Below are 27,996 nucleotides of genomic sequence, written 5' to 3' on the forward strand. Positions count from 1 at the left end.
TGGGCTTCAGCCTGACCCAATAAGGTATGCTAAATTTTTTGTGTCTAAAGCCAGGGCTGCAGAATCATTCCCACTAGCAAAGGCTAGGGGTATGGCAGACATAATTCAACCGATAACTGGAGGGCATGAAGCAGGCTGAGTTTGGAACAGAGCATACATGCCAATAATTCCCATTGCTTTTAGTAGGGATATGGAGTAGGCAGAAAGGCTGTCTGGCCCAAGTTTATGCAGTCAAGGTTATGTTCAACGGGGGACCTGAATTTGAACCTTTCCAATTTCAGCTTGACATCTTAATTGTGCTATGCTGCTTAAGGTATCCTACCGTGCTCTAATTTGCACCCCAATTCCTTATGATGCATTCTGGTAAAGGAGTAAATTGTGGAGCAGTTCAGTCTCCTGGCTAAAACTAAATCTCTGAAACACCTGATACAATGATTGCCAATCCTTGGAAGCTGTTTCCTAGTTCCTTTGCTTTCAAACACATTTGTGGTTCTTCTGCTCTCTCTCTCTCTCTCATTTTTGAACGCAAAGATATGTGCATCATGTTTGAACACTGATCATGTTCAGTCAGTTTGATGTAGTGGGTTACTAGGCTGGAAACTAGGAGGAGGTCATGAGCTCTAGTCTTGTGTTAGACATGAGGCCAGTTGGGTGACCCTGGGGCGGGGTGGGCTGCTGGGGGTTCACAGGGTTTGGGAGAGATCCTAGCTAAGATTCTGTGCAGTTTGGAGAACGCCCAAATCCCACTCCTGGCTGGCCCCACTCACCCCTTCCCTCCCCTCCCCGGAGTCTCCATGCAGCCCGTTTTGGATGCAGGTAAATGCAAGGTGCACACGGAGGGTCAGGGAGGGCGAAAAACGGGCCTTCTGGAAGTTCATGGGCCTGTTTCCAGGCTTCCAGAGAACCTCCAGAGCCTGGGGAGGCTGTTTTCGCCCTCCCTGAGGCTCGAGGAAAACCTGGGGAAGGCAAAAATGCCCCCCGCCGTGGTGCAGGAGGCCAACTAGGCCATGCCCACCATGACCACGCCCACCCAGCAACCAGACAGAGAACCCTTTGCTAAAAATTTTGAGGCCCACCCCTGCCACTCTCTCCCAGCCCTGGGAAGCAGGCAAAGGCAAACCACTTCCCAAAACTCTTGCCAAGAAAACTGCAGGGATTTCTTCAGGCAGTCATCAGAAGTCAACAAAGATTTGAAGGCTCAAATAAAAATCATGTCTCCTCAAAAGCTATTTGCCTTTTGATGTGGATCGATATACATAATTGCATTATCCTCCATGTATACTTGCTACCTGACAGTATGCTTATGAATTATCTTCCGGAATATAGAATAACATGGAATCCTTTCCATTTTAAAAAGATTATGACTCAGATGGAACCTACATGAAAAATACATGCAGTAGTATTGCACATACATAGAACTCTGAGCATTAAATACAGTAATCCTTGAGGTTTAGAAGTAGAGGCAAGAACTTCTGAATATAGGAATGCATTAATGGCATGAGAACAGTAACTGTTTTACTGAAGAAGACATTTTCTGTTTCCAAATAGAAATCCAAGCTATCTAGAAAATACTATAATGGGAAAACTGGTGTTACAATATGGGGCTTAGACAAAAAAAGCCACAAGTATCAACCAGCACAGAATCAGCACATTTTCTGATATATACTCATATGAGTTCAGTTAATATTTACATCAACATTTATCCATGTTTCTTTTCTTCAAAATAACAAAAGCAAAGGAAAAGTACTATTTATCATTTGTAAATAACCATTTAATTTAAATATTTCTCAGACTAGCAAAATGGCTGCCCTCCCACTCTTTCAGAGTAGCCTTTTACTGACAAAACACAACCTGGCACATAGGATGAACAACCCAGATAGGACTGACAACCCACCCCTCACGTTCATCCTTTTTGCTGGCACTGCCTTATAAAGATCTGGTTACACATCAGTTTCTTTTGCGTGCACGCACGCACACACACACACAAATTACATCTCTGAAGACATATTGGGGAATCCAGTGCAAAAGGAAATTCTGCCAAGAAAGGAAATATTGACCTTGATTGACAACACGCTCAGTACTAAGTAAAGCCATTAATGACTGTTTAGAAGTAAGGTCCCCTTGGGAACGCTTGTAGATAAAACATTTTTAGTCACCCAAGTAATTTTAAAATAAAAACTATTGAAATGGCCGACAGTCATAAAAATTGGATATTTTTTTTTGCCCCTGCTTTGGAGTAACTTGTTTCTTTTTCTTTCATTCTTTTTTTTTTAAAGTAAACCAATTCTGCATCATTTGCCAAATAATCATGTGGCTGAATCTCAAGAACGCCCAGAATATTTCCCTTTGAGTTCTTTTGGGCAGGAACTGTTTTCTTGAAAAGTCAAGTTGCAGTTAGGTTGTACAATTGGTTCAAGTTGGAATGGGGAAAAAATGAGAAACACAGGAAGAGACAGTCACAAAATCACACAATGCAGTTTGTGGGAACCAGTTGCTCTGTCTCCTCGCCATTTGGTCTTTTTCTTCTTCTGGTTCTTTTCTGGAACCTGTTGCCTGTTTGGGAACATAGAAGAAATATCAGTACTGCTTTTAAGGACTAGTAAGAACTAGAACTCTAGTTCTAGAACCAGAACTCTAATTCTAGAACCAGAACTAGACAACTTATTATATATAGCAATGACACTTAGACTTATACACCGCTTCACAGTGCTCTACAGCTCTCTCTAAATTGTTTAGAGAGTCAGTATATTGACCCCAACAATCTGGGTCCTCATTTTACCAACCTCAGAAGGATGGAAAGCTGAGTCAATCTTGAACCAGTCAGAATCGAACTCTTGGCAGTGAGCAGTGGAGTTACCTTCCAATATTGCATAACCATTGTGCCACCATGGCTCCTATACATGATAATGTGTCTCTCAATTGTGATCATAACTTGAGGATTACCTGTTATCTGGTTATAGTAACATATATGTTATGTAACACACACACACACACACACACACACTCACACACACTTCTCTCTCTCTGTCTCTCTGTCTGTCTGTCTCTCTCTTTCCATTAGTATTTTGTATATTACTATTAACACGCTCTGATGCTAAGGAGTTCTACTCTCCCTCCCCACCTGAAAAGAAATTTGCTTCAAATGCAAAACACAAGCAGAGGAGAGAAATTTCAGTTTTAGTTTCACAGCACCAAGCAGCTTTAGTACAGAATAGTTGAGCTAAGCCATGCCCAGGCTCCTTGTTGTCTCCTTCTTGCTTACACAGCAAATACTGTTTCAGTTTCCAAACAGCCCTCAACTCTCTCACACACTGACAAGATGCTAGCCAGATGAATACTGATGGATGCTGGTAGGCAGAGGCAGAATTCCCCTCCCTCCTATTTTCCTCCCCCAAAACTAAGCCCGATCACATAGTTTCGTAGCGAAGCATGGGTATGGAGCTAGTAATATTATATATACTAAAATATATAATATATTATACATTATTATATTATAGAGTAGAATTAGACACCTGCCCAGGATATCTTAGTTCTTGGTTCTAGCTATAGCTAGAATTAGAATCAGGAGCTAAGAAGTCCTGGGCACAGAACTCACACAATAGTTTTGAGGATGGGCAATTTCCATTACAAAAGTGGTGAATGAATCAAACAGACTCTCTCCCTCCTTAAAGGAGCCTTTTTTCCTTCAAAGAAAAAGTTTTAATCACATCAGGCTTGTCTGACGATTTAGACTGATTTTGCATGCGGAGGCAAAATGTGCTTTCTTTGCTTTTGTCTTAACAATGGTTTGTCAACTAATGTTTAAAGGACAGCGGGGGTGTGTGAACTTTTCAACTGTAGCTTATTCAACAAACTATACTAGAAGTACAGCAGTGGGTGCGTGTGATAAGGGAACCCAGCACAGTTGAGGCTAAAATATGATGCCTCATTTTAATGGTACTAAATAATTCTACTAAGGTAGAGATATAGACATTAGCTACACTGAGAATTGCCATCTACAGAGCCAGACCATTAGGCTCTTGGGCTTTTCGTGTTTCTGAGCTTGCTCTCTTCTTGCAGACTTTTCATTTCCAGGCTAGTAATGAAATATCTTCAGGAAGAGAAGCAAGGAACACACACACACACACACACACACACACACACACACACCAACAACTCAACCCTCAGCAACATATATTCCCCACTATAAGCCCAACCGTCTACCTCACGCCTGTCAACTCCTTATCACCCATCCCCTCCCACTTGACTGTTTCCTAGAATGATTTGATTGTTGATTGTACCCTATGACTGTCATTAAGTGTTGTACATTATGATTCTTGATTCTTAATTAATGTACCTTTTCTTTATGTATACTGAGAGTATTTACACCAAGACAAATTCCTTGTGTGTCCAATCACACTTGGCCAATAAAGTATTCTATTCTATTCTATTCTATTCTATTCTATTCTATTCTATTCTATTCTATTCTATTCTATTCTATTCTATTCTATGTTGATGAAACCAACTGTAGCCCATAGGAGGTACTGTACTTTCCAGTTTCAGGCAGATGGTTTTCATTGCCAGCTTGATTACCCACAGCCTCAAACCAAAGAAACTACAGTAAAGTTGTCCTGTTCTCATCCATACGCTAACCCCTGTCCTCCACCCTGAATCTCTGCTAACTTCAGTGGGCAAGCCCTGTTTGAAATTGGTGAGCATAAGAAGCAAGAAAGCACCTCAAAGCTTTTTAAGAGGCACGTAGGGACTTTACTGTATATTATTTTTCTTGAAACAAAAACAAAACTGTACCGCAATAAAATGCAACTGCAATACTGATTTTTTTTTTTTAACCACAATTAAGCGTCAGGCTAAACTGAGCAGCATTTATTAAGCTTTCTTGACCTCTAAATCTCTCTTCCCTTGCATTCCTTCACTGCCAACTAGGAACAGACGGAAGAATGTGCAGTGACTGAACAACTTGCATTCTGCAGAAATCAAGGCTACACTATCTTATTTTGTGTAGCTAATGTGGCAGTCAGAGAGCCTCTATTCTAGGAAAGCTTCATAAGAACACAACTGTAAGGCAAGGGTGTGTAACTTTCCTGGCTCAAACAATTAGCATGTTTCCCCTCCCCCCCTGCCCATTTTTCAAAAAATAAGAATGAATACATGCAAAGCATCTAGTGCCAGATGTCCCATTACAGCTAAAAGCCTTTGATTAATGAAGTTTGGAAAGCAGCACAGTGATTCTTTGGGAAAAGGTAACTAGTTTCTAATCCTACGTAGCTTTTTCTCTGGTAATATCACACTGCTAACTAGAGCATACAAAACATTTGCTAGACCAATACTCGAATACAGCTCATCAGTCTGGAACCTACATTACGTATCTGATATTAGCACAGTTGAGAAAGTCCAGAAATATTTCACAAGAAGAGTTCTCCACTCCTCTACTCGTTGTAGAATACCTTATGCCACCAGACTTGAAATTCTAGACCTAGAAAACCTTGAATTATGTCGTCTTCGATCTGATCTAAGTATGGTATATAAAATCATACATTGCAATGACTTACCTGTCAATGAATACTTCAGCTTCAACCATAACAACACAAGAGCACACAATAGATACAAACTCAAGGTTAATCGCACCAAACTTGATTGCAGGAAATACGACTTCAGCAACAGAGTGGTCAATGTCTGGAATACTCTACCTGACTCTGTGGTTTCTTCCCCAAACCCCAAAAACTTTAACCTTAGATGGCTACTATTGACCTCACCCCTTTCCTAAGAGGTCTGTAGGGGGCGTGCATAAGCGCACCAACGTGCCTACCATCCCTGTCCTATTGTTTCTTTTATTTTTTCTTATAGGTACCCATTTCATGTATTCATAACTATGTATATACTTACACTTATTATCTTGTAAGCAATTGACAAATCAAATAAATAAATAAATAAATAAATAAATAAATAAAAAATGTCTAATAAGAGCAATGGGCCAGGACATGATTGCTGGGGCATCCTGTTCCATTGGTATTTCAGGGTAGAGATTGCTGCAAAACTGCTTAGCACAATGAAGGGTTATGTTTGCCAGAGGATATCTGATCTTTGCTAGCTGATCATCAGAGGTGGCTTGAGGTCTAACAAATGAAATTGCTAACTGTCACGACGAGAGAGGCAATTTTGCCTTTACTGCTAAGGTCAGCCACGAACAGGTTTTAAAAAGCCTGGTGAAAAGACTTCTCATGGGGGAAGGGCTTACATTCACCTCTCCCTTTTTAAAAGTTTTTTTTTCCAGCCAGTCTCACTTCATAATCTGGCTGGGTTTCCTATGGTTGCTTTGCTCGTTTTTCAAAATGTTTGCTTGCTTCTCAGAGCTTCTGCCCTGCTTCTTAGAAATATCAAATATTTTGAAAATAAATACAGATTCTCCCAGGCTTGGTTTATACCACATTTGTCTGTAATATTATTTCTTCCTGTTTAGGGTGGGGTGTAGGTTGGGTTTAATGTGGCCAGAAATGTGAACCTGAAATTCTCATATCCAGTCCAGATGAGAGAAACAGAAGAATTCATATCCTAAAAGTCATGGCTTCAAAATCCTGGCTGAGCACTAAGCCTCAAAACAGTGGTAGGTCAATCAGTTTTCCCAGATTTTCTTTTTCTTTTTTACATACACAAAAAGGGACAAGTTTTATTTGGTTTTCAGTGGAAGAGCTTCTTTTAATGTCTGGAAGGACATCAAACCTCTGACGTTTCTCTGTTGATTCAACCTATTCAGATATGGACAAAGAGATTTTTGCAGGATCCAATCTGGATTGGTCACTGGAAGTTTTGTCTTCCAAACTTTCAGGCTTTGGTGGGAGCCCATCTTCAAGGAACTTCTCTCTGCTAGAGAGATTCCCTGAGGATGGGCTCTAGTCTTAGGGTCCAAATGCTTGGAAGACAAAATGTCTGGTCCCAGTGACCAATCCAGATTAGATCATGCAACATTATCTTGGGACAAGTTTATTTACCTTCATTCGAAAGAGGTTTCTGTTCAGAAAAAAATGTTTATGAATTATTTAGTTCAATCCTTTTAAACTATTAAGATTTATATCTATATTACGAACTATTCTAAAAGTATGAGTACATACATACATACATACATACATACATACATACATACATACATACATTATGACAACTATGTTTTGATGTCATTCTTTGAAAGTTGTATTTGTTCAAGATAAATACGGATTAAAAATGATGAGTACAGGTTTCCTGGTAAGCCAAAAATATATGAACAAATATTTAAATAACTAGGATCTACGGCTGAGACTGAAAACTAATGCTTAGTGAATGATTCATAAACTTTTTTTTTTCTAAAGTAAGCTTGATTCATGAAATGTGAGAGGAAGCCAAATCAGTTGCAGACTTGATTTAATAGTGGGATGGCTCACCTGATTACTCGAACAAGATCATGGAAGGCTTTGTCAACATTCAATGGAGGATCCTTAGCACTAGTTTCTATATATGGAATCTGGAAAACAAAGTCTCAGTGATATTTACATATATACTATACACATTTAGAGTGTAAGAAATATGGGAAAGCAAAATGCAAATGCCATTAAAACAGGATGAGAGATCGTTTCATATGCTAAGTTAGGGTATTGTTTGTTTTCTCCCCTAGTTCTGAATTTTTGGGCTGTAGAAAAGTAAAATTATTCAGAGAGGGCATCTATATAAAAGTGAATAAAGAAAGAACTATGGACAATTGTTCAAAAGGGTTTTTTTAAATAGTCCTGTAGGTGCTCTTATGGAGCAGAAGTGGTTTTTAATGGCACAGTTGCATTGCAAGCTTTCATAGTGGTCCCACTTTCATGGGTTTCTCTCCAAAATTACAATATAAGAATAGCTGTTGAATGGAAACAGTTGATCTGTTTACCCATTGCCTTTATATAGCCAGATTTGAGAACTGGAGTAAATTAAATAAATAAATAAATCACAGTAAGAAAAGCAGTTTGCTCAGGGGAAGAACAGTAGTGATTAAAATATATATTTTTATTGGAACCTGAATTGTAGAATTCTACATATCAATTCCAGATGTCAAACAAGTATAATAACCATTCGGTCCTTGAGAAAGACTTGTATCCTACAGCAAACTTTCTTGGAAAGATGCAAAATGGGACTTTTTAATGATAAAACTAAGCTTTTGATACTTTAAGCTTGGATGTGTGGGTCTATTTAATATTGCAAACTTATGGTATATTTGTGTATGAGCGGGTTGGTGCATTTACAAACGCAAACTTAGAAAAGCATATATTTCCAGTAAAACAAAACCCACAGAAAGAAAAGCAACTAGCCATTACTTTCCTGGAACAGAAAAAGGGAAGGCATAGCTGCAGTAGAATTGACCAATGAGTGCCCATTGCTAGCTTCCAGTCCAGACTGAATTTCTTGCCAGCCTCTGACCTATATAGGCAGGATTTTCTTGAACTGGTTTACAGTTAAGCCTGTATCCTCACAAAAGGGTACCAGTTTAAGGATACAGTGTGCATATGCTCTCAATCATCTTTTTCCAAGTTAAAAAGCCTCATTTTAAGCACGATTCTTTCGGTTGGCCATTTATAAGGATACTTTTGTGTAACGTATTCAGTTCTGCTCAATTTTTTCTTCTTCTCATTGGTGGAGGGGATGAAGAAGGGACAGGCGTAACTATATATGGTAAACTAAATGAGGTTTTATGACCCCACGTATTGGCACTAAGATAGCAAATGCTAAGAGACGGTGCTGTTAAAATGGAGCCTTTCTGTCTGATTGAAACGTCGCCCACCTTCCCCTCCCTTCAAACAGTTCTTTAGAGCCTAATAAATCTCAGACTTTCTTTACAATATCTGCACACTGAAAACTTGCAGCGTTGTCAAGCTAGGCTTCAAACGTGAATGGGAAGTACTTCAATCGCCCAACATCTAGATAGTTGGTTCACATTTTGCTTTTTAACTAATGAACTCAGTATACAAATGTCTGAGGAGTTTTCGTAAATGAGTGCAGTATCTCCAGAGTGCTGCTGTGCTTTTCTAATAGACCTGACATACTCAAAATGTCATTTAAACGACGACATTGGATGCATTATTGATTAGTGTTTTAAAAAAAATATTGCAACTTAATTGGAAAAATGGACAGGATTGTGGGTAAGAACAATGATTCTAGACCCGCAATGGAATTTAGCATCATCCCAGGAATCAGAGGATTGATGGATATAGGAAAAGAGCCAAGTAAGAGATTTGATATTAGAAGGAGAATCCAACATCAAATCATACTCCTTCTCCACTGGTCTCTTTATGGGGTTGACAGATATGACATCAAACAATCCTCCTACAGAACTGAGGATTTTCTGGATTCTAAACCCACCTCAGGCTAAAGCAGGGAATAGTGGGAAAGAGGTGTCAAAGGGGATTATGACCCAGAAGACCCTCAGTTCCTACTACAGATCTACTCCATGGCATGCAACCCCTGAGGAATTTACAATTTTGAAAAGGAAAGAGACGCTCTGTCTGCCTTAACTTGGCCACCATCAACATGTTTATCCCAAATCCACTTCATAATTTGTTTTCTAATTCCACTGATGACATCCCTCAACTGAGCAGTTCTGAGAACAATTTTATTCTAAAAAGGTATCCTGGGGATAGTCTGAGCCAGGGACCACATCAGGGATATATGCAGGATACTGTAGAAAAAAAAGTCAAGATGGCAGCTGTGACATGTGATTTAGGTGATTTGCCAATCCGGTGGTTGCCATCGTGACTATTTTTATTCCACCTTGTGAACACCCTTGGACCATTTCCAGGTCACAGTCACAGAACAGGATGGGAAGAAACCAAGAGGACGTACATTGTGCTTGGCTGCCATTTCCTTCCCTTGGTCCTGGGTGATTTTTCTCAAATGCATTAGATCAACTTTGTTGGCCACTAAAATCATTGGAAAAGATTCTCTGAAAGACAAAAAGAAGAATGAGAAATATCAATACAATCTATCTTTGTGGCGAGTACAGGAATTATAACTTTTAAATCCTTCCATAAAACAATAACCGATATTCACTCAATATCATCCAGTGTAGTAAGTAATATATTTCAACAACATTTCATATCTCTACTTTTCTATAGATGACTTCCAGTTGAATCCATGGACTGGCCACACCAAAAAACTTTTTATCTAGAGGCTGGAGGGCACCTACCTATCCTTAACTCGGAGAATGAGTTGATGGAACCTATCCACATGTTCAAAGCTGGCTTTATCTGTGACCGAATAGACTATAAGAAAGCCATCTCCCGTCCTCATGTACTGCTCTCTCATTGCACTGAATTCTTCTTGACCAGCAGTGTCCAGGACTAGTGAGAAGAGAGAGGGGAAAAAAAGAAAATGATTGAAAGAAATCACTTGCTTGCCCACTTAAGTCGCTTCTCCAAACCACATCAGACCTGTTATATCCAAAGATGTGCCACTATTTAGATAGTAAATACGTAAAAGGAGATGGGCCTTTTTCTAGCTCTGTCCTTGTTGTTCACATTTTGTGGAAGATACATGCAAAGGGCAGCCTAAATAGAGTGGTAGATAGGCTAGGGTTCTTTAGTCTCAGCAAATGATAATCAGCTGGATAAGCCCACTGAGACGTGGTGGCGCAGTGGTTAGAATGCAGTACTGCAGGCTACTTCTGCTGACTGCCCGCTGACTGCAATTTGGCAGTTCAAATCTCACCAGGCTCAAGATTGACTCAGCCTTCCATCCTTCTGAGGTGGATAAAATAAGGACCCAAATTGTTGACAGCAATATGCTGACTCTGTAAACCACTTGGAAAGCACTGTAAAGTGGTATATAAGTCTAAGTGCTATTGCTATATGGTCCCATAACAAAGCAAATAAAAAATGAAGTAATGATCCTGTAATAAGTCAAGAGCAAATCATTTCCATTCTGCTGCCTAGTAAATGGCATAGACAGGGCCCTGCAGCCAGGAGCCAAGCTCAACATCAAAAAGGTTTTACATGAGATGAGTAAAATAGTAGTAAACTTTCCAAAAGAGTGTCTTGGGAGCAGGACTCCTCCTTGATTCAGGTATAGGTATGTATTAAGTGGATTGATGCAAAGCCCTTGAATTATTCATGCAGTGTTTTCTCCCATCCCTCCTTCGAATGCTCATCAGAAGAATGAGCATTTCAGATGTGAGCACATATAATTTGGTGATTCAGGCTGCAAGTGGTTTGGGCTTGGTGACTCCAGATGCATTTGGGTTGCTTGTTCAAAAATCCCTACCCAGCAATCTGTTCAGGAGGCTGTTCTTATCCTTAATTTGTTTTGTAGTTTCCATGTGGTCAGATAAAAGCCTGCTGTGTAATAATGGCCTTTTTAAGGTTTGTACTTTTCTTCACGTAAAAGGGCCTTTCTCTTGTATTATAAGGGAAATTATTTTTCACTACCTAATGGGGGAAACTCAACATCACAGCCATTGTTAAATAATTATTTTAAGGCCATTAAGAAAAGAAAGATCTCTGAAAAGGAGACATAATGTACTGTGTTCTAGTAGCAGAGATATTGGTGGTAGGGTTACTTTTCTTTTCTTTTAGTATAGGTTGGGTATCAGACAGAAGTGGTATTCAGCAGGTTCTGACCAGTTCTGGAGAACCGGAAGCGGAAATTTTGAGTAGTTTGGAGAACTGTCAAATACCACCTCTGACTGGAGATTTTACAGTTTCCTTCCCCTCTCACACCCACCAAGCCACCCCCACAGAACCGGTAGTAAAAAAAATAATTGAATCCCACCACTGGTATCTGGAGCTGCATGTGGCTCTTTGGGCCCTCTGCTGTGGCACCCTGTTGGGTGATCCTACTACTGGCTGGCCCCGTCCTTTACCAGGAGTGGGATGCTACTGGTTCTGCCCGGCTCTATAGAACCGGTAACTCTGAAGAACAGTAGACACCAAACCGGTTCTGTGTTTGCTACTGTTTGGCCCACCCTCCCACCTAGGCTCTTACCTGTCCTTTATTTCCTGCTTTTTCAACCACAGCTGCTTTGCGTGGCACAGCTGAGGTTGAAAAAGCAGGGGGAAAAAAGGCTTTCCAAATGCTGCACACCTGCACACAGTGCTTTTCAGCTGTCCGGGCAGCACAGCTTAAGGTTTTTTTACAGATGCAAAGCGTAGTCACTGAACCGGTAGTAACACCGGTTGAATCCCACCCTCCCCTTCCAGTCACTCCTCGCCTGGCCTGAGAAGGTAAAAGACAAAAAACAGAAATGAGAGGGAAGGAGGAGGACACACACACACACACACACACACACACAGACCCATTTCCCACAGAAAACATCAGGAGCCACAAAACCTGGGTAGGCATGGCGGGGTGTGTGTTCATGTGCCTGGATGGGAGTGGCGTTGAGTTGGCTATGCCCACCCAGGTTCTATGGCTCCCGATGTTTTCTTTTCTGTGGGAAATGGGTCCAAGTGGCTCTTTGAGTGTTTAAGGTTGCAGACCCCTGGTATAGGTAGTCCTTGACTTACGACCACAAATGAGCCCAAAATTTATGTTGCTAGGTTAAGACAATTGTTAAATAAGTTTTGCCCCATTTTACAACCTTTCTTGCCAGAGTTGTTAAGTGAATTGCTGCAGTTGTTAGGTTAACTGACTATGGCTTCTCCACTGACTTTGCTTGTCAGAAGGTTGCAAAAGGTGATCACATAACCCAGGGACACTGCAACCATCATAAATATATGCCAGTTGCCAAATGTCCAAAATTTGATCATGGCAATGCTGCAATGGTTGTATGTATGAACAACAGTCATAAGTCACTTTTTTCAGTGCCGTTGTAACTTTGGTCACTAAATGAATGGTTGTTAAGTCAAAGACTACCTACATTAAGACCTCCTTTGAGGGGGAGTTAAGCCTTGAGAGCCACTTTGGTGTAGGGGTTAAGGCATCAGGCTAGAAACTAGGAGACCGTGAGTTCTAGTCCTGCCTTAGGCACAAAGCCTGCTGGTTGACCCTGGGCTAGTCTTAGCCCTAGGAATGAAGGCAGCCGTGGCAAATTACTTCTGAAAATCTTACCAGGAAAGCTGCAGAGACATGTCCAGGTTATCTCTGAGAATTGGACACAATTGAATGGAAGGGGAATCAATAAAGCTACAAGATCCCATGGAACATTGACCGTTCTGGATAGTGTCTCACATCAAAGCATGACTATATTAGGATGACTGCTTAGAAAGGGCTAGTATAGAGGTCTCCAAACTTAGCAACGTTAAGACTTATGGACTTCAGCTTATGCTGGCTGGAAAATTCTGGGAGTTGAAGTCCACAAGTCTTAAAGTTGCCAAGTTTGGAGACCCTTGGGCTAGTCCAAATCTTCTCTCATCACTGAAATGTATGATTTGTTTTTTATGATTTCAAATGAATGACTCACCACTTGGAGTCTAAGAAAGGACAGACTGAGGGAAGTTTTTTAATCTGAATGAAGGCTAGTCCCCCACACAACCCTGAGTTTTGTCTGCAAGAGTAGAACTTGGTTTAAGGATGTGACAAATAAAGACAGGAATGTCTCAAAGCATTTACAGAGAAAATTTTTTCCTTCTCCACTGGATATCCACAACCAGCCTGATCAAAAACTGTGGGAAGGACACACCTCTGGGTTTGAAAGTTAATGACTATTCTCTCTTCTGCCAGCGTTTCTCTATACTGTACCTCGAACCACTGAATATCCTCTTCCTGGGAATAGTGGGAAGAAACGAAAACCAGAGTGGTAGTGTGGCTACCACAAAAAGCTGCAATTACTCTCTTCTGACATCACTCAACTACATAGCAGTGTGTAACCATTACAGGGCTCCTGGGAATCAGATGTTACAGCTGCTTGAAGAGTGCTCCTGATGACAAAAGCAACAGAAGGCATTCCTACATCTAGAAAGCAACAATTCAGTCGCACAACAGTGCCAGAAAAGGAAAAAAAATGCAGCAGCTGCAACACCCATAACCATCACGTATTTAAAGTCACTTGTACACTCACCGATGGCAACTGTAGGTAGAAAGCATCAACCACTAAGGGTAGGTACCCCAGAATTACGTGACTCATAACACTGGGCCCATAACTTTTCTTTACATCCAGAAAGAACAATATCAGAATAAAAGTTTTCCTGCTTCTCATGTGCTTTGCTTAGCAAACAAGTAGCATGCTCCTAATACAGTACTGTACAATGATGGGGATGATTATGTCATTCCACCAATATCATCTATTGGTTCAATAGATGATATCCTTTCTCCTCCCCTCTTTCTCCCTCTCTCCCTCTCTCTCTCATCTCTCTCTCCCCCCTCTCTTTCCCCCTCTCTCTCATCTCTCTCTCTTCATCTATTTCCCCTCCCACAACAACAAACATCTCCATTTCTTTGAGTTGGGTTGGAAAGAGAGGGATGGGACCAGAGTCACCCTGCTGGCTTCATGCCAAGGCAGGTCTAGAGCTCACAATCTCCCACTTTCTAGCTCAGCTTCTTAACCACCCCACCCCAAGCCAGCTCTTGATGTATAGGTAGTCCTCAGCTTACGTCAATCCATTTAGTGGCCGTTCAAAGTTACAACAGCACTGAAAAAGTGACTGATGACTGTCTTTCACAGTACGACCCGTTACAAGCATCCCCATGGTGATTTACATTCGGATGTTTGACAACTGGTTCAAATTTATGATGGTTGCAGTGTCCAGGGGGTCATATGATTCCCTCTTGTGACCTTCTGAGAAGCAAAGTCAGCGGGGAGGGGGAAGCCAGATTCACTCAACAACCGTGTTGCTAACTTAACAGCTGCAGTGGTTCACTTAGAAACTGCGGCAAGAAAGGTCGTAAAATGGGGAAAAGCTCATTCAACAAATTTTTACTTACCAATGTATATTTTGGGCTCAATTATGATCATAACTTGAGGACTACCTATTATCTGGTTATAGTAAAATATATGTTATGTAACACCCACTCACAAGTTTCTCTCTCTCCCTCCCTCTCCCTTTCTCTTTCTCTCTCTGTCTCTCCCTCTCTCCCTCTCTCTTTCTCTTCCTCTTTCTTTCTCTTTCTCTCTTTCTCTTTCTCTCTCTCCCCCTCTCTTTGTCTCCCCCTCTCTTTCTCTTTCTCTTCCTCTCTCTCTCTTTCTCTCTCTCTCCCTCCCCCCTCTTTCTCTCTCTCTCCCTCCCCCTCTCTTTCTCTCTCTCTCCTCTCTCTTTCTCCCCCCTCTCTCTTTCCCTCTCTCTCTCATCTCTCTCTCTCCCCCCTCTCTCTTTCCCTCTCTCTCTCATCTCTCTCTCCCCCCTCTCTCTTTCCCTCTCTCTCTCATCTCTCATCTATATTAATATGCTGTGTTATATATTATAGCATACTCCAGCATGACATTTGCTTGTGTAAATAATCTTTCCTTCATAGGAAACAAAGGGGGTTAAGAAGTCCTGAATGAGAAGCTTGGAGCTTTAAAGGATGATTTGGGAAAGAAACACAAAGAGAGAAGCCACCCTCTGTTTTGAAGGGTGGAAAGAGTGTGGAAAGAACATCTGTCCTTCTACCAAAGTAAAAGTCGGGATTCAAAACAGTCCCTCTTGTTCTATGAGGAGAGAGAAGAACTTAACGACTGGCTCAAGATCAGCATCAGCCAATCCGAAAGGCAACGGGGTTAAGAAGACTCCTATTGCTGGGATATTCTCCTGCCAAAGGCTTTTGAAGTGAGCAGCATAGCTCATGTCAATGAAATTCAAACTATAAAACCAGAGTGAGTTCCCTGGCATCTTGCAGGGACAGGGGTTTTCTTCAGCATCGGTTATGCTTATTCTAACCCCTGGGGTACAAATTCAAATTCACTGCACACCATATTGCTTCATGAATATTAGGCCTGAGGTAACACTGGCATTTTCTGACGTAGGCTTATAGGTATCCCACTTTAATCTTGGTTTGATATTCATTCCATTCCCTTTTCTTCTTCTTTTTTTAAAGGATAGTAACTTTTTACAACCATCCAGTGATAATCTTTAAAATGTCCTGTAACATAATGGTAACTGGAAATAATGCTTACTAAAAAAAACCTTTATTATTTAAAGGAAACAATAAGCGCCTTAACCAACCACACAAGATTGAATACAGGCAGTTTTCAAGTCAGAACAATTTGTTTAGTGACCGTTCAAAGCTACAACGGCATTGAAAAAAGTGACTTATGACCATTTTTCATACTCCCGACCAGAGATGGTATTCTGGAGAACCAGCAGCGGATATTTTGAGTAGTTCAGAGAACCGACAAATACCACCTCTGACTGGCCCTGCCCCCATCTATTCTCTGCCTCCTGAGTCCCAGTTGATCGGCTGGGTCTTCTTTTGTTGCCCTGCAGAGGAGAACGGAGCTGGAAAGCAGGTTAGTGGGGTGGGGAGGAAATGGGGATTTTGCAGTACCCTTCCCCTGCCATGCCCACCAAGCCACGCCCACTAAGCCACACCATGCCCACGAAGCCATGTCCATAGAACCGGTAGTAAAAAAAATTGAATCCCACCACTGCTCCTGACCATTGGAGGATCGCCATGGTCACGTGATCAAAATTCAGATACTTGGCAACTGGTTCATATTGATGAGGGTTGCAGTGTTCTGAGGTCCCTTGATCAACTTTTGAGACCTTCTGTCAAGCAAAGTCAACGGGGAAGGCAGATCTGTTTAACAACTGTGTTATTATCTTAACTGCAATGATTCACTTAACTGCGGCAAGGAAGTTTGTGAAATGGGATAAAACTCACTTAACCATTGCCTCACTTAGCAACCGAAATGTTGGGCTCAGTTGTGGTCATAAGTTGAAGACTATCCTGTACTTTTCAAAATCACCATGGACACTTGCATCTGGTCAATTCACTCTCAAGCTGCTTTGGCTCTTTATGCAAAAGCAGACAGCTGAAAAAATATGTTTTTTTAAAAAAATAAAGTAATAAAGTAAAATAGCAGTGGCCCAAACAAAACATTGTGAGCAATGGCTAATAAAGCTTATGGGAAGATTTTAAACTAAAACTTGAAATACAATTGCTGGCCACTGAAGAAAATGGATGTTGCTTCTGAACAAACAGGAATACAAGTATCTCAATTCCTTCTCTCCTGTGGCTAGCATCCAACATGCTGGATTGAAGGACACAACGCAAATAGTCCTTGCTTAGTGACCCTTCATTTAGCAACCATGTAACAGTGAGGGGGACTTACAACCAGCCCTTGAAGTGGTGGCCGAAATAGCATCTCTATGATCACACAATCACAATTTGGGCATTTGGCAACTAGCTTGTAATTATGATGGTTACAGTGTCCCTCAATCCTTTATGGGAATCATTTGCGATCTTCATTGCCAACTTCCCACAGGTGAAGTCAATGGGAAAGCTGGCAGGAAGTCACAAGTCACTCCTGCTGCTTTTCCTCCCAAAGAGCCTCCGGGTGATGTAGGGAACTTGTACTCCACCTTTGGGTTGGAGCCTTCTGTGTGTGGGGGGCTGTTCCCACCACAGGAGTTGCCTACTAGACACTGCGAGTTGTTCTTGGGTAAGCTGTTCCCAGGTAAGCTGTTCCCATAGTGTCTGCTTTCAGTGCTGTCTCCATTGTGCAGTTGATGTCCAGCTTGGTGTACACCATGCTCGCCCAGGCTGTCTACCAAAAGACCTGCAGGCTCTCTAATGCCACCAGAAAAAGCAGCATCAGCATCACATGGTGTGGTGGCCCTATTGCTTCTGAAGCCATGAAACAAACAACAAATATAAGATCTTGCACCTGCAATTGGCAGATGTCTTGCCTGCTTGGTTGCCTGAAACATGGTTTCTGTGGTGCAAGCAAGGGCTTCTGGATTTGTCCCTCTTCCCAAAGAGTAATGCAGTGCTTCGAGAAGGAGACGGTGACTAAACTTGCTCAGGTTGTCCCTTTCCTATTTCTCCTCCTCAGCACCAGAAGGTTTCCAAGCATTTCATGCAGTGGTAGGATTCAGCCAGTTCGCACCACTTCGGGAGAACCAGTTGTTAACTTTCTGAGCAGTTTGGCGAACTGGTTGTTGGGAGAAATAATTAGGGCAGAGAACCTGTTGTTAAATTATTTGAATCTCGCCGCTGATTTCAGGCCACTGAGCATGGGATGAAGCTTGGGAAATATGCTTTTTTTCCTGACCTAATTGGATTCCATGAGGTTACATTTCAATGCAAGAAAGGGACCTGAACAAAGCATGCTTGCCTAAAAAAGAAAGCTTGCCATGAGCATGACTTGTGACTTCCTGCCAGCTTCCCCAATGACTTTGCTTGTTGGAAGTGGGCAGTAAATTGCAAGTTGTGGTCATAATGTTACAGTGAATAACTGCACATTGCAGGCTTAATGACTGCAACTGAGAGCACCAAAATTTCCATCGTAAGTTGGCATAGTCATATAATTTTTCGTTTTACACCTGGGTTACTTAATGGAGTTTCAGTCCAATTACTCTTGTTAACTGAGGACTACTTGAACATTATCTTTCATAAATGTGGTTTCTTAAAGTGGCACCTAGTCTTAAACCATTGTTTTTGTTGGAGTATTAGATGTACACCTGCAACATCCAAGTTATAAAAATTTCTAATGGATGATGAATATATATTCTATAGTTAAGCTTTAGCATTTATTACAAAAAAAAAAAAAAGGTTAAAAAAATTTATCAACCCTTTCCAGGGTAAATAAATCTTCTCAGTTGAAAAAGCTGTTTTATTTTTTAGCTCTGTTTGTATTAAAGCCATTCACTTTGCCCTCAGGGCTCGAAATGATTCCATATTTTCTTCCTTCACAGCTGTTAATAATTTTTGGAAAATTAAAGGTTTTGGGGAACAGTATTTGATGCTGAAATGAAACTAATTGGTCAAGCAACTGCCACTCTTAGATTGGTGCAGTATATGCAAAGCCACTAAATATGCATATTCAGTATATTAAGCCACCAGCAACTGGACAAACTGATTCCAAGGGAGAAAAAAATGAAAATAACTCCTGGAGGCAAAATACCTGTAATTGTCAGAAAGCATCCCATTGCATTGTTTGTACATTTTCATAGCTCTTTACACTTTTTTTTTCTTTTTCAGGTGGACTTGTTCTTAAAAAAAAAAAAAATGTGCAAAAAATTCAGAAAGACAGCCCACATTTGAGTTGAGTTTAGAGATGTCTTATATTTATTTAATCACTGTTACAAAAACTTTGGATGGAAGAGAAATACATTCATTTGCGATGAAAAATCTTGAAGAAAGCCTAGGTCTCAATACCTGCTTGGCTATAATAGTCGTGAGATCATTTAGAAGATTTCATACTCTCTATCTCGCCAGTTCGAATGAAAAGGAAACCGTTATCTGCCATTCATCCTTGGATATTGGCTAGAACTGATGCACTGTCATAAAATAAATAATATTGCAAGTAACAGAACTTTCTTCTTCTCTCTGTGTCATCTTGTATCCCCAGAACCAGTACAAGAGCATTTCTTAATATTATTGTGGGTAGGCTAAAGCTTCCAGGAACATCACAAGGAGAAAGTTTCTGCGTTATTCTATTTCTGTTAGAAATAGCCCAGAATTGGTTGAAAGATGGTGGCTACATAAATATAATAAACAAACAAACCAAGCAACCCAAGATTATTCTTTTCTATACCCCATTATCAGTTTTGGCCATTGAAGTTGTGTAGTTGCTGGCCAGAATGTTCCAAAAATGTTAAGATCCTACCTTATGCCCCCAATCCATTAAGCTTATCATGTAAGAAACAGTGCACAGGATCGTTGGTAGTTGGGGGGGGGGGAGCAGAACACCTTGAACTCCTTTCTGACTCAACTTAGCACAGTAACCCTCAATTTACAACCATAACTGAGCCCAAAATTTCTGCTGCTAGGCAAGACAGTTGTTAAATGAATTCTACTCATTTTATGACCTTTCTTGCCACAACTGTTAAATGCATCACTACAGTCATTAAGTTAGTAACGTGGTTGTGAAGTCTTACTAAGTGTTAAGTGAATCTAGCTCCCCACTGATTTTGCTAATTGGATCACATGATCCCCGGAACACTGCAACTGTCATAAATGTGAATCAGTGGTCAAGCGACTGAAGTTTGATCACCCGGGGATGCTGCAATTGTTGTGAAATGCAGTCATAAGTCACTTATACTGCACGAGTCAAAAAGAGGGCTGTGAAAATATTTACAGATCCCTCACATCCTGGACATAAACTGTTTCAACTCCTTCCCTCAAAACGACGCTATAGATCACTGCACATCAGAACAAGTAGACACAAGGACAGTTTTTCCCCAAACACCATCATTCTGCTAAACAAATAATTCCCTCAACACTGTCCAACTATTACAAAGTCTGCACGACTGTTACTATTAATCTTCTCATCACTCCTTATCACCCACCCCCTCCCACTTGTGACTGTATGACTGTAACTTTGTCGCTTGTATCCTTACGATTTATATTGACTGTTTCCTAGTATGATTTGATTTCTTATTGTACCCTATGACTATTATTAAGTGTTGTACCCAGGGGTGGGATTCAAACGGTGTTACTACCAGTTCAGTTACTACGTTCGGTGACTACATGCGTGTGTTAAAAAACCTTAAGCTGTGCTCCCAGGACAGCTGAAAAGCATTGCGCGCAGGTGCGTAGCAATTGAAAAACCTCTTTTTCCCTGCTTTTTCAACCTCGACTGTGCTGCGCAAAGCAGCTGAGGTTGAAAAAGCAGGAAATAAGGACAGGTAAGACCGGGGTGGGTGGGTGGGCCAAACATCATTAAACACAGAACCGGTTCGGTGTCTGCTGCTCTTCAGAGCTACAGGTTCTATAGAACCAGGCAGAACCGGTAGCATTCCCACCCCTGGTTGTACCTTATGATTCTTGATGAATGTATCTTTTCTTTTATGTACACTGAAAGCATTTGCACCAAGACAAATTCCTTGTGTGTCCAGTCACACTTGGCCAATAAAGTATTCTATTCTATTCTATTCTATTCTATTCTATTCTATTCTATTCTATTCTATTCTATTCTATTCTGTTGTATCTTTGGTCACTAAGCGAATTATTGCAAGTTGAGGACTACCTGTATAAGTGAATTGTGAGAAGAGGAAGAGTCTGTCTTGCTCTGCCCCTGGCACCATCAAAATGCACCATCCTTCCTGAACTAGCCACAGTTATACTAGTATTTGCTGGTAAATTATTTGCGGACTTACTTAAACGATTGCTTTAAATAAAATAAGTATAATCTCAACTGAGCTAGTTAAGTTCTGTTAGCTTCCTTGATATCAAGCATATAGTAGCACAAATGTATGTCTGAAAACACTGGGGACTTTCACTGAAAAGCCAGTCAAATCTGGAAAAGGAAACTTACCATCCAGAATTGCCCATTGCCCATCTATCTCTGTGTGCTTCAGATAGGAATCTTCGATCGTTGGGTCATAATCTGGCACGAAGATTTTCTGGAAAAACTGAATGGTGAGGGCACTTTTCCCGACACCCCCATCTCCAACCACCACTAATTTGTAAGTGGGCAAGTTCTCACTTGGCACAGCACTGGTAGCCATGGCGTCCAAAGGGCCAAATCTAGAACAGAAACAGCATGTTTTGAAACAGTGTAGAGTGGCAACGGCATGTTGACTGCTGTTATAAGATGCATAACACATCATCAATTCAAATGCAATTGAAACAAAATATCAAAGCAAATTTAACCCCCCCCCCCGCATAGATGCATTATTTTAAAAAATACTTCAAAAGTCCAACTTAAAGTGGAAAGAACAGGGATCATACAATGTGAATTTTGTCTCTTGGGAGTAAAACAGAAGAAGCTCTCTTCCTGTCTCCTGGAGCACATTATATTTCAGCTTAGACTGCTGCAATCAAGGCTTGAACCACTGTTGCACGCTCTGCTACCAGCTCATTAATGGTTATGGTTGGCAGACCAAGTTGTGCAAATGTGCTTCTTGTTCCCACTGGAGACTCAAGTATGATCCACACCTACCGTTTCAGGAAGACACAGCCCTTCCTGAACAGACTTAACACTACACCTCGAAGTTCAATTTCCTTCTGACCAAAAGCATCATTATCTTCTCTCTGGGTGTCATTTCATTTTGCTTGTCATTTTCTAGCTCATGTATCTAGGAGAAGTCAAAAGAAGTCACAAGGAGCTCTCCAAAGCAATCAGTCAGGCACAAAGAAGAGTTAAAAATATCTCCATCTATTAGCTATTCTGTTATTGGGAGATTTGTTCTACTGTCTTCTTTGTATGTGTTGTGTTAAGAAAAATATATAGTAAAGGTAGAAATGATTTGGTCAGGAAATAATAAATATATTGTATGTCACTTTGCCAAGTCCTGCAGTTTTGTGAGTGTGGTCTTTTCAAAAGATCTGCAAAAGCCCGAAGGACAGGAAGATGTGGTTTGGATTCCCACCACAGATGCAAACAAAAATGTTTCCTCAGCTGAAGTTGAAGCCGATCATTTAAATATAACTTTCAAAGCTTGGGTTAAAATTAATTATTGCCCCCATTATACGGGCCTTCCTAAACTCAGGCAAGGTCTTCAAGAATAGTGCTTTGAACAGAGGCATTCACTCAGACCACTCACTAAAAGTATTAGTTATATTTTCTGTGAGCATTAAATTTCCTAAATGCAGCCATTAATACTCTAGTTCTTTCTGGCTGGACTTCTAAACACTAAATTAATTCAAGAGGAAGGAAGGAAGGAAGGAAGGAAGGAAGGAAGGAAGGAAGGAAGGAAGGAAGGAAGGAAGGAAGGAAGGAAGGAAGGAAAAGGTGTATGATTTTGCTTCCCATTCTGAGCAGTAATTAATCCTCACAGTTTGAAAGGGATTATGATGTTCAGAATCCAGCCGTGGAAAAAAACAGAGAGAAAGTTCTATGGAAATAAGGAGACTTTTTGGAGAGAAACTTCCTGACTCAGAAGCTGTGCATGATAATGATTTACTGTAGCCATGGTAACATGTGTGACGTTCAAATGGCTTAATCCTGTTATGAAACCTTCAGAAAAAAACACACAACTCATACACAACAACAGATGCTGGGTTGTCTTAGTATATCTGTGGTAGCCCTCTTTTGTCTCCTAATCTGCTTAAAAACAATCAGTAAGACCCTCATGCAGAATATATATACATATACATATACATATACATATACATATACATATACATATACATATACATATACATATACATATATGTATACATGTATGGTATTCAGCTTTGTTCGGGTATTTTCCCATGTCATTATAGTTGTGCTTTTAAAGTTGTAGCAACATTTCAGCAGAATCTCATCTGCCATCATTAGGCTTCTGTATTGTGTTCGTCTGGATGAACTCAATACAGAAGCACTCAATACAGATGAACTCAGTACAGAAGCCTGATGATGGCAGATGAAATTCTGCCGAAATGTTGCTACAACTTTAAAAGCACAACTATAATGACGTGGGAAAATACCCGAACAAAGCTGAATACCCTACATGTAAGTACCCGCGAAAACTTAAGAAAACATATATGTGTGTGTATAGATAGATATAGAGATAGAGATAGAGATATAATATTTTATATATAAAATATATAATACTGGGTTTGCATCCATCCCATTCATTGATGGCTTAGAAAGAGCCTTAACAGCACAAACTTAAGTACGCTTACACAAAATACCCCCGTACTAAATTTTATAATAAGCCAACCTTGTAGAGTGTTCAGAACTGCAGCTGTCAACCCTTCTAGGTAACCCAGATAGGAAAGGCAACAAGATGAGCGAAATTTACTTTATTGTAAGAATACATTAAAAGAATCTTGCAAGCATGAAGGAACAAATCCTCCGTAGCCACTTTTAACTGCCTGGTCAATTAGGGCAGGCCCTTCCTAAATTTTTTCCTTTGACTATTAAGCCCCCCTCTTGTCTGATTGTTTCCTAGGCAGTGTCTCCTCCTCTCATCCCTCAAAGTGATTTCCACATACCATTATAGCAATTAAATTTTCATATGATATACTTATTCCTGCATTGGCTATGCCTTCTCTGTTTATGGCTTTTCTGATGACCTATATACTGGACATATCCAGAGAACCTATTTATAAGGAGGTTTACTTTAGTCTGTGAGGCAATGGAAGTATGTCAGCCAACATTTTCCAGTGTCTGCTTTACATGACAGTATGTCAAGGCAAGCGGTACGGTCTACAGCAGGAGTGGCAACTGGAGGCCCACAGGCCCCATGCGTCACATGCAGGCCACGCCCCTCCCAGCTCCGCAAAACGAAAAACGTTACAAAACATCATGTGACGGAAACGTGACACGAATTTGACCCCTGTGGTCTACAGCAAATGTTTCTCAACCTCAGCAACTTTAAGATGGGGGAACTGGCTGGGGAATTTTGGGAATTAAACTCCCCCCATCTTAAAATGATTGGGAAATATTGGTGAACAAAATTAAGGTCAAATTAAGGTGTAGAAAATAGTGAATTTTCCATTCAACGAAGAGAAGAAAAAAACACCCAACTGCATCTCCGAACATGGGCTGACGGGAAAAAAGCAAACATTAATTGCTAGAATGGCAGGTTCAGCCAACTGTTAGACATTTTACCGTTTACTTTACAGCAATTTGTTGATGATTTTTCTACTGGCTGAGAAATCCACCAATTACTGCACCTAAACCAGTGGAGCAGGGGTGTTAAACTCAAGGCCAGTGGGCCAAATCTGGCCTGTGGGGTGCTTGTATCTGGCCCATGGGGCCGCCCTGGAAACAGTGAAGGACCAGCCCACAGTGCCTCTGGTGGCAAAAACGGAACTCGGGAGGGCTGCACATGGCCCTTCCAAGCTCCATTTTCAGCTGTAACGGTCTTCTGCAGCCCTCTGCCAGTAAAAACGGCCATGCCCGCTGGGCCCCTCAGCCCCCCCCAGAAGATTTAGATATAATGAGATGCCAACCTATGGCAAATTGTAGAGAGTCTACTTGACAAACACTAACAGAGAATAAGACTGTGTAACAACTGAATTTGGCAACAATGCTACCAGAAAAACCTAAGAAACCCATGATAGGATTCAGAAGGTGCCATTTTAAATGCATGGAAGTAGAAATAAAGCCTATCTTTATCTAGCAACGAGGGTCAGATGAGCTATTGAGGAGTGCTTAATTTTATGGAGATTTTCATGTACAAAATAATAAAACTATCTGATTTTAAATAAAAAAATCTGAAATTTTGGGAGGCTCCTTCGGATCACGAAGCTTACACTAAATGAAGTCTGGCCTTGCCGTTAATTTGCCCCACAGAAAACCCTTGGGACAGCAATACAGGTGGCCCCTGCCTTACAACTGTTTATTTAGTGACTGTTCAAAGTTACAATGGCACGGAAAAAAAGTGACTCATGACCATTTTTCATCCTTATGGTCATGTGATCAAAATTCAGATACTTGGCAATTGACTCATATTTATGTCCGTTGCCATGTCCTGGGATCATGTTGAACCCCTTTTTCAACCTTCTGACAAGCAAAACCAATGGGAAAAAGCCAGATTCACTTAAGAATTGTATTACTAACATAACAACTGCGGTGATTCACTTAACAACAGTGGCAAGAAAGGTTGTAAAATGGTTGCAAAATCCACTTAACACATGTCTTGCTTAGCAACACAAATGTCGAGCTCAGTTGTAGTGATACCTGTTGGACCATCAAAGTTCTTGTCTCAACAACGGCCATGCTGGCTACAATCTTTTGCAAAGCAACAAGAACTGGGGAAGACTATGTAGGGCCTGCATTTTTTCCAAGTGAAATCTCAGATCTGTCCCTCAATAAGAACACCCTCTATCTAAAAGTCCCGGTACGAACCTGGCAGCAATCATGACCGCTTTCTAGAAGTGTTTCTGTAAGCAACAGGAAGCTTTTCAGAGAACTTTCCTATAATTCTGAGCTTCATTTGATGCTCGCCAGGTATTTTCACCTCAAGGGAAGACAGCGAAACTACAAACCCGGCTCTTCTCAATCTCTGCTGAAAGGGAAACCAGATGATTCACATTATATACTCAAAGCACTTGAATTGCACAAAAAGGCAGCCAGAGGCATTTCTTCTTGATGAACACCAAGCTGTAATGTCAGGAGTCTCAAAATTATATACCTCAGCAAATAAAACTCACATCCCTGTCAATTAGGCAGAAGCAGAATGTTGCTGAGCTGCCGTCTTTCAGCAATCCTGAAGCTAAAGGGATGAGCAGAGAGTAGTCTTTCTCCTCTCACTCATGATCTGAAGTTCATTGGAAAGATTAACACCGGCAGTACGTTTCAGGATCCATAGCAAGAAGACAGAATAGATACATAATTGATCCTTGGGAAGGGAAGAACTACAGAAACAAGAGCAAAAAGGAAAAAAACACATCCCTCTAAGGAAGTGGTCACCAACCAGTGGGCTGGGGACCACTGGTGGTCCACGAGAAAATTTTGGTGGTCCGCAGAGAAATGTCACCCCCAAAGCACTCCCCCAAAGCAATTAATCCAGGCTGCGTGGGAACACAAGGCTGCACTGCCCATATGGCTCACGGGAACACAAGGCTTGCATCGCTTGCATTGTGAACAACACACAGTAGTGAGGAGAGGGGGGAAAGGGCGGAGGGGGGAGAAAGTTGCCCTACTCACCCCATGTGCCTGGCCTGGCCACTGGGCTGTTTCATTCTGCTTCTTTCTTCTTACGCTTTTGGCTGCATGCAAGGAAAGCAGCAAAAGTCTTTCTTTCTCTCCCCCAAACTCCACCAGAAATGAGTCTTTGGGATCCTGCAAGGCATCCGACTCCAAGAGACTGCACTGGCACGACAAGTCTCACAAAGACTCATTTCTGGTGGAGTTTGGGGAGAGAAGAAAGACTTCTGCTGCTTCTGCTGCTTTCCTTGCATGAAGCCAAAAGTCTCTCCCTCCCCACCGAGAACGGAGCTGGAGATGGTATCCTGTGATCCCAGATAAAGAATGATCGATTGGTAAGAAAACGGGATGGGATTTTCCCAGGGTCTCTGGTTCGTGGGATTTAAAATTATGAGTTTGGTGGTCCTTGAGGTTTAAAAGGTTGGCGACCCCTGCTCTAAGGGTCCAATATCTTTACACTGATAGTTGGCTCTGCAGAAGTATATAGGTAGTCCTTGACTTACAACCTTGACTTACAATTGAGCCCAACATTTCTGTTGCTAAGCGAAATTCATTGTTGAATGAATTTACCCCATTTTACAACCTTTCTTTCCACGGTTGTTAAGTGAATCTGGCTTCCCCATTGACTTTGCTTGTCAGAAGGTCACAAAAAACAATTGTATGGCTCCCCAGGGCACTGCAACCATCACAAATATGAGTCTGTTATGCTGAGCATCTAAATTTTGATCACGTTACTCCGGGGATGCTGCAATGGTTGTCAGTGTGAGAAATGGTCTTGTCACTTTTTTCGGTGCTGTTGTAACTTTGAATGGTCACCAAATTCAAACTGTTGTAAGTCGAGGACTACCTGTACACAGAAACACTTAAACAGTGCCTTTATCCTTCAGCTCCACTGATATTTAAATGTACTGGTGCAGGGTAAGGCAACAGGTTTAATACCTTTCTCTGAGATGCACGTTGGAATGGAAGTGATTAGCACCAAATATTAATTGCATATCATCACGTGCAAATAGCCAACTGGGAGAAACACAACTCTCCTTTCCACTGGTGGAATTCTTTAGCTTGGTGCAACAATGTTGAACAAATTAATGTTAACTGGGTTGCTTCTGCTACTGCTCTATCACTTTTATTTCACTTAGGGACTTCCTATTTTATTCTTATAAAATATCTGTGAGGTTGGTTATGCTGATAAAACAACGACTTCTTTAATTCCACCCGATGGCTCTCTAGTGCCTGTTGAACGGTATGGCTGAAGAGTACAAATTCTGCAGCCTTCAAAGTCTTTGGTGCAGCCTCCAGATACTTTCTAAAAAATTAGCCAACTGTTGCATCCGGTGAAGAAATTTGCTGCTGATAAAAAGCCTCTGTCCCAATAAAGTTGGTTAATCTTGAAG

The 27,996-nt window shown here is 41.1% G+C and overlaps 1 protein-coding gene across 7 annotated transcripts in view; it reads right to left on the bottom strand.

Moving 5' to 3' along the window:
• Positions 1-1,493: 1,493 nt before the first annotated feature.
• Positions 1,494-27,996, bottom strand: part of MRAS (muscle RAS oncogene homolog) — a 65,013-nt gene continuing 38,510 nt past the window's right edge. For 4 of the 7 annotated variants that reach the window (XM_087950294.1, XM_087950293.1, XM_087950296.1 and 1 more), the window contains 5 exons: positions 21,332-21,543; positions 10,187-10,340; positions 9,844-9,943; positions 7,413-7,492; positions 1,494-2,553 (listed from right to left, as the gene is read on the bottom strand). In XM_087950294.1, coding sequence (XP_087806420.1) covers positions 2,457-2,553; positions 7,413-7,492; positions 9,844-9,943; positions 10,187-10,340; positions 21,332-21,524 — 624 coding nt within the window. In that variant the 5' untranslated portion in view covers positions 21,525-21,543 and the 3' untranslated portion in view covers positions 1,494-2,456. Of the gene's footprint in view, positions 2,554-7,412; positions 7,493-9,843; positions 9,944-10,186; positions 10,341-21,331; positions 21,544-22,794; positions 22,870-27,996 lie in introns of those variants that run through there. The other 3 variants (XM_087950295.1, XM_026665485.2, XM_087950298.1) reach the window with 3 other exon arrangements.

The sequence above is a fragment of the Notechis scutatus genome, chromosome 1, assembly GCF_049901735.1.
Source record: "Notechis scutatus isolate UNSWTSFEM ecotype Mainland chromosome 1, rNotScu1.2, whole genome shotgun sequence".
Taxonomy (NCBI): domain Eukaryota; kingdom Metazoa; phylum Chordata; class Lepidosauria; order Squamata; family Elapidae; genus Notechis; species Notechis scutatus.